This window comes from Martes martes (assembly GCF_963455335.1).
Source record: "Martes martes genome assembly, chromosome: 12".
NCBI lineage: Eukaryota > Metazoa > Chordata > Mammalia > Carnivora > Mustelidae > Martes > Martes martes.
The window spans coordinates 85,848,254-85,855,644 of record NC_137900.1 but is presented as its reverse complement, the minus strand read 5'-3'; the positions used below and the strand labels follow the sequence as shown (position 1 = coordinate 85,855,644).

At 42.8% G+C, this 7,391-nt stretch overlaps 1 protein-coding gene across 2 annotated transcripts in view; it reads left to right on the top strand.

Moving 5' to 3' along the window:
* Nucleotides 1-1,462: 1,462 nt before the first annotated feature.
* PSMB7 (proteasome 20S subunit beta 7) overlaps nt 1,463-7,391 on the top strand; it is a 61,627-nt gene continuing 55,698 nt past the window's right edge. For both annotated transcript variants that reach the window (XM_080820561.1, XM_080820562.1), the window contains exons 1-4: nt 1,463-1,594; nt 2,031-2,124; nt 2,928-3,025; nt 4,236-4,376. In XM_080820561.1, the coding sequence (XP_080676687.1) occupies nt 1,533-1,594; nt 2,031-2,124; nt 2,928-3,025; nt 4,236-4,376 (395 nt within the window). In that variant the 5' untranslated portion in view covers nt 1,463-1,532. The remainder of the gene's footprint in view (nt 1,595-2,030; nt 2,125-2,927; nt 3,026-4,235; nt 4,377-7,391) is intronic.

The window sequence follows — 7,391 nt, the reverse complement described above, 5'->3', positions numbered from 1 at the left end:
GAGCAGAGCTTAGATCTTCTTACTTTGGACTTTCACCAAAGGAGATGCTCAGACTTTTTCATCAGATTCCTGTGGAAACAGGTAGGTGAGGCCTTAGTTTCTTAATTCCCCACAAAAGACCCAGAAAAGTAATGAAAGAGGATTTAATTTTTGACAAATATTTATTGAACAGACAGTTGTGACAAATTCTTCTTTCCATCAAGTTACCAATGTAACTTCATTCCATCATTACTGAGTTTGTCACTTGCTATGAAATGAATGTATTCACATTAATAACTGTTTATTGAAAAGCTGCTGTATGCCTGGGATACATGCTTTCCATGCACAATTTTCAATTCTCATAGCAGCCTTTTACAAATGGAAATAAAATTGACTTAACATAATGTTCACCATTTTAAAATGTACAGTTCAGTGGGTAGTAGTTTATTCACAATGTCGTGTAACCATTACCACAGTCTAATTTCAGAACATATTCATTACCCCAAAAAGAGACTTTGTGCCCATCGCTCACTCCCCATTTTCTCCTCCCTCCATTTCCTAGCAACCACTAATCTAGTTTCTGACTCTATGGATTTGCCTAGTATGGATTTCAGAGAAACTCAGGTTTTGTGTGTGTGTGTGTGTGTGCCTAGTTTCTTTCACTTAGCACAATGTTTTCAAGCTTCACCCCTGTTGCAGCCTGTATCAATGCTTCCTTTCTTTTCACGGCTAAATAATATTCTGTTGTGTAGATGTACCACATTTTGCTTATCCATTCATCAGCCTGCACATTTAGGTTGTTTCCATTATTTGGTTATGCTGAATAATGGTGCTATGAATATCTATCTATGTACAAGTCTTTGTGAAAACATGCTTTTGATTCTCTTGGGTATATACTTTAGAGACAAATTGCTGGGTCTATGTTTAACTTTCTGGTGAACAGCCAAATGGTTTCCTACCGGGCGTGTCTGAGGGCTCCAGGTTCCCCCATCACCACCAACTCTTGTTATTTTCTTTTTTGATTATAGTCATCCTAGTGGGCGTGCACTGGTATCGCATTGCGGGTTTTGATTTGCATTTCCCTAATGACTAATGATGTTGGGCATCTTCTCACGTGCTTCTTCTTAGCTGCCTTTTGAGGTAGCTCTTATCTCCGTTTGGCAGCAGAGGAAAGAGATTCAGAGTTAAGAGGACTTGCTCAATGCAAGGAGGCGGTGGGGCTGTGCCTGGACTTGGGCGTGTCTGTCTCCTAAGCCCCAAGGAGTCTAACAGTAGAAACTGTTCTGGTCTGGTCCACAGGAGTCTGGTCTCCAATGAAATCCACTTGGACAAGTCCTTTCCCGGCTCCGGGCGTTAGTTACTCCTCCGCGCCACTTGGGGAGAAATACTCCAAGCACGTGCGGGCTCCTCTAGGAGCCCACAACTCTACGGTCAATCGCCCCAGCGCGGAGTTTGCCCCGCCCCTCCAGCCCAGGTCGCCGCAGGCGCCGGAAGTGCTCCTGTCTCCTCGCTTGCTTCTGCCGGCGCTCCGGCGGAAATACTTTGTGGGGAAGATGGCGGCTGTGTCAGTGTATGAGCGGCCGGTTGGAGGTTTCTCTTTTGATAACTGTCGCAGGTGCGGCCATGCCCGGGGCCAGGTTCCGGGCGGGAGTGGGAGTGCGGTGCCAGGGTCGGAGCTCGGCCGAGGTCTGATCTGGGAAGTCCAAACGAAGGGTGAACGGCGGGGCCTGCGGCCTGTGGCCCGCGGCCCGTGTGACTCAGGGGAATGAGGGCCTGAGAGTGGGTTTCTCTTGGGGCCGAGACCGTCCTTCCCCTTGCCCGGCGCACCAGGCCAGACTTTGTCTCTTTAGGCGAGATGCAGCCCCTCTCCGACGATCTGCACGCCGAAGAACGCGACAGTAGCCCTGATGTTGGGGGGATTCAGTGAACGGATGGGCTTGAAAGCGAGTAGTAGCTTTTCTTTTCCTGAGTTCCCTATTAGACACTCTTGGTGCCAGCGCGGCGCGATGTGGTCCTGCCCTTCCATGCTTTATTCTCTCCTTTTGTTTCAGAAATGCCGTCTTGGAAGCCGATTTTGCGAAGAAAGGGTACAAGCTTCCAACGGCCCGGAAAACGGGCACGACCATCGCGGGGGTGGTCTATAAGGTAAGCCCGCCCAGGCCAGGAGCAGCAGTGACTGAACTGATTACAGGAACCAGGCCACTTGGCCTCCTTTTACTTCTCCGCGCTGTGTCAGCAAGGGCTCATGTTTCAGAGAACGTCAGGAAAAGACCTTTCAGGATTTGTCGGGAGGCTTTGTGTACTTATCAACAGTTTATATTCTTTCCTCACTTTTTAGAGTTTTTGACAGGAAACTGGTACTCTTTTGTCTTAAGATACTACTTTGGGAGGCAGGGTTATATCCTGGGAAAAGATAAGATTTCGGATCAGACAGGTCTGTCTAACCATTAAACTTTGATGATGCTTCCAACTTTGGGCAAGTCAGTTTCCTTCTCCCAGCCACACTTCACAGACTGTCAAACGCACAGAATGACTCCTGCCTTAAATTGTTGAAAGGGTTGAAAGAGTTAATGGTTATTGTTGTTAAAGAGAAAGAGTGATGTCTTTTAAAAAGAAATCGACAAAGTGGTATTCTAATGGAAGGATTTCTGAATCCAGAGTTTTCTCATATTAGGTCTGTGGTTTGTAAAGAATTCACTAAACCTATGAGCCTCATTTGAAAACAGGAATGATCATTCCTACCACCCACTCGGGATTCAGCTGATAACATTAATTAACAAAGCTCTTGAATTCTGAAAGTATAGCACAATATTTTTGGTGGGACTTTTCTGTGGGGGGGGTGGAGGTTTGGGGAAAACTGGGATGGCCAACATTGTTTTTCCTAAACTAGAGAGTTGTGGTTTATATATGTGAGATTGTTTTAAAATGTATTTTTTTTTAAAAAACAGGATGGCATAGTTCTTGGAGCAGATACAAGGGCAACTGAAGGGATGGTTGTTGCGGACAAGAATTGTTCAAAAATACACTTCATATCTCCTAACATTTAGTGAGTATCAGTTAGTTTGAATAGCTCTTATATTTTCAAACATGTCAAGGTTAAAATTGAATTTACTCTGTTTCTCACTACAACCTATTGTTTAACTTGTATTTTCTTTTTTATCTCCCTTAAGTGGTATTTTCATCTGTCCGTCACCTAAGCTGGTCATCCGCAAGTTCTCTATTTGCTTTAGTTTTTAATTCTCTTGGTCTCCGGTTCCCGCTTTCTACCTCTTGAAACCATTCCCTCCGCTAAAGCCTTAGTTCACATTCTTAATTCTCATCTGGACTCTTGCAGTCGTCATTTCTGCCTTTGATCTCTTTATTATCTACCCTTTTGCCGTATTGGATTTTGTAAAACACAGATCTGAATATGTCCCTTCCCTCTTTAAAAATATTTCAAGAGACTTTTCACATTTCCACCCTGCTTTCACAATAAAATAGAAACTCTGTAGTGTGATATTTAAGATCTTGTGTAGTGCCACAGAAATTTACCTTTTCAGCTTATTTAGCTGCCATCACCCTGTGTTCCAATTACACCCAGACTGTCCCTGTTCCCCTCATCTCCAGGATCTTTCTCGCCTTTGTTTTTGCCAGTCCCTCTGCTTAGAATTACCCTTTCCTCTTTGTATGCGGTTTTGTTTTTTTCTTTCAAATTCAGCTCATGTGAGACTTCCCAAAGATCAGAATTAATTGCTGTCTTCTCCCGTTTCCCGTAGCGTTTTGTACCTATGCTACTATATCGTATTATATGAGGTATTAGAATTTTTGCCTATTTTTGTCTCCTCCACTCAACTTTTGAAATCAAGTGCTAAGATTATGTCATATTTTCTTTATTCTCAGCATTTGTCATGACTGGTACCTGGTAGTAAATACTTGGTAAATGTTAAATTGCAAGGCCTTTAACATGCCTTGCCCTTTGGTACAACTTGAATATATTTTTAGGATTAGTAAAATGCAGACTCTGTTAGAAGCACAGAAGCTAATGATTTGAAATGTTCTGTTGGGCCACAGAAAAATATGTTTACAAAGGTCTAGATGCATATTCTCAGTTTCATGTTTATTTAAGATTGGTTAGACAGGGTTGTTACAGTACAGATTATACTTCAAAACATCACTCTTTGTACCTGAACTTAGTGGAAGTTATCCCAAGAAGCTCTACTTCTAATTGACCCCTTTGGTAATTGAATTGCAGCTAAGTTTCTGATTGTACTTTTTAGTTGCTGTGGTGCTGGGACAGCTGCAGACACAGACATGACAACCCAGCTCATCTCTTCCAATTTGGAGCTCCACTCCCTCTCCACTGGCCGCCTTCCCAGGGTTGTGACGGCCAATCGGATGCTGAAGCAGATGCTTTTCAGGTAAGGTTCCAGGATGAGGATTTCTTTTTTTAAAATTTAATTTAATTTAAATTCATTTATCATAGAGCGTGTTACTAGTTTCAGAGGTAGAGTTAAGTGATTCATCAGTTGCATGCTCATTACATCATTTGCCCTCCTTAATGCCCATCAACCAGTCGCCCCAGCCCCCTACCCACCCTGATTCCAGCAACCTTCATTTTGCTTCCTAGAGTTAAGAGTCTCTTGGTTTGTCTCCCTCTCTGATTTTGTCTTATTCTATTTTCCCCTCCCTTCCCCTATGATCCTCTGTTTTGTTTCTTAAATTCCATATATGAGTGAAATCATAATTGTCTTTCTCTGACTGACTTATTTCCCTTACCATAATACCTTCTAGTTCCATCTACATTGTTGCGAATGGTAAGAGTTCTTTTTTTTTTTTTCTTGGATGACTGAATAATATCGCATTGTTTATATATACTGCATCTTTTTTTATCCATTCATCTGTCATTGGACATCTGGGCTCTTTCTATAGTTTGGCGATTGTGGACATTGCTGCTTTAAACATTGGGGTGCATGTATCTCTTTGGATCACTATGTTTGTTCCAGGATGGGAATTTCTGTAGTATCTTTTTCTCATATCTTAGATTTTCAGCTGAGGGGATCCTGGAAGCTAGAGAAAAAGCATTCATAAATACGCATTTTATTCTAGAAATCAATTGTTACCATTTTAATATCAAGGCTTTTGATGATGTATTTGAATTTATGGGGTCTGGTCCCCCTCCCCATGAATAAATCACATGTGACCAACAGTGGTTTCTGGAAGCGTAGGGCATTACCGGATTAAAAAAATTATTTATGTAAGAAAGTTAGAACTAGACAGAACCTTTGGTTCATCTTGTGAATGCACTTAGACAAAAACAGTTGTTTTTTTCCTCTCTCTTTTAGGGGCAACATAACAGTGAAATGAAAAATTGCATTTGTAGTTGGCTGTGAGCGGACATAATAATAGTACTATTAACGCACATTTATTTTTCTCTCCGTGCCAGACCCTGTGCTTAGTACTTTATGCATGATCTCATTTCATCCTTTGATAAGAGAGGCCCCACTGAGATAGGGGTCGTTAACATCTCCAGTATTTCAGTGAAGCTGAGCCTTACAGAGGTGTGGTTGCCTACCTGATCTGGCCTTCACCCCGCTGACTGCTGACTGCCGCAGTGCTTTTAGTTTTGTCTCCTTTTCTTCCTTAATCACATCATCACTTTACGTTTGTGTAGATCTTCTCTTTTTCAAGTTCTACGTCTGTTTTCTCATTTGCTTCTCAGAGAGAGAAGAGGGGCAGTGTACTAGACCAGAGCTAGGAAATAGCTGGACATTCAGTCGTGGGTTAGAATATTGGTTTCTCCTTTTGGGACCTGCAGTGCCTTTAACAGATTCTCTCCTTTTCCTTCTTTGTAGATTTGTAGAATGTAGAATTATGGTGCCTTTTTTTCTTTTTTTCTTTGTAGTTGATCAGAGACCTTTATTCTGGTCCTCATCATTCATTAAACAACCTACCGAAAATATTTTCTTTTTCTTTTTTAAAAAAGATATTTATTTATTTATTTATTTGAGAGAGAGAGAGAGAGAGAGAACAAGCGGGGCGAGGAGAAGAGGGACAAGCGAGACTCCCTGCTGAGCAGGGAGCCCCATGCGGGACTGGGTCCCAGGACCCTGAGATCATGACCTGAGCCGAAAGCAGCCACTTAACGGACTGAGCCACCCAGGCACCCCCTGATCATTTTCTTTATCTCTGCCCCAAGCAGCAGCAGCTGCATCTAGGTCTGTGTAGAGGGAAGCAGGAATAGAAAGCCAAGGTTGTAAATTGGCACCACTCAGGCCATATTCAGCTTGTAGAGAATCTGTATTTGGGCTACATAGTGGTTTTTTTGTTTTGTTTTGTTGTTGTTTTTTTTTAATAGTGTCCAATAATATAAATTGGGAAATTGGAATAAAAAATAATCTGGATATCTGGCTTTAAAATTTTTTAAAAATAATTGTTTCTTGGCTTCATTTGAAAAAAAATCATAAAGAGGGTGGGATAATAGATGGCCGCAATCTTCTGGTACTGAGTGGCAGATGTTGCCTTTAGAAGGGGGAGCATGTGCTCCACTCTCAGTCTCTGTCTGGTTTGACTTCCCTTCCTGCCTGGCTCTGGGCTTTCTGTGAACTTGCTGGTCTTCATTCATGAGTCTAGCATGGCTCTGGGCTCTCAGCAAGTGATTTGAGGCACAGTGTAGCTGTGCAGGAGGGTCCGTAGCATCGTTCCCATTTTACAGCTGAGAAGACCAGGACTTAAAGAGTCTGTGGGCAGGAAGGCTAGTCCTGTCTACCTAATGCGTGCTCAGGCTGTACTGAGCCCTTATGCGAGTGATTTCCATTTATTTATGTGCATGGTCATCATCCTCATCCTGGAGAATCATTGCCTCAATGATTGGGAGAAACAAATTCTCCCAGTATGAGTGAGAACTTGCTAAAGCACACCTGTTAGAAAGATTTCTGAAGACATCCGTGATTTTGATGTTAAATTTAAGGCTCCCTCTGGTGGTTGGTTTGGTGCGCTACATTTATTTATTTATTTATTTATAAAGAGTTTATTTATTTATTTATTTATTTGACAGACAGAGATTACAAGTAGACAGAGAGACAGAGAGAGGAAGGGAAGCAGGCTCCCTGCTGAGCAGAGAGCCTGATGCGGGGCTCGATCCCAGAACCCTGGGATCATGACCCGAGCCAAAGGCAGAGGCTTTAACCCACTGAGCCACCCAGGCGCCCTGGTGCGTTACATTTAAAACAATTTTTTTTTTAAGTTTTTATTTATTTATTTATTTGACAGGCAGAGATCACAAGTAGGCAGAGAGGCAGGCAGAGAGAGAGAGAGAGGGGAGAGGGAAGCAGGCTCCCTGCTGAGCAGAGAACCTGATGTGGGACTCGATCCCAGGACCCCGAGATCATAACCTGAGCCGAAGGCAGCAGCTTAACCCACTGAGCCACCCAGGC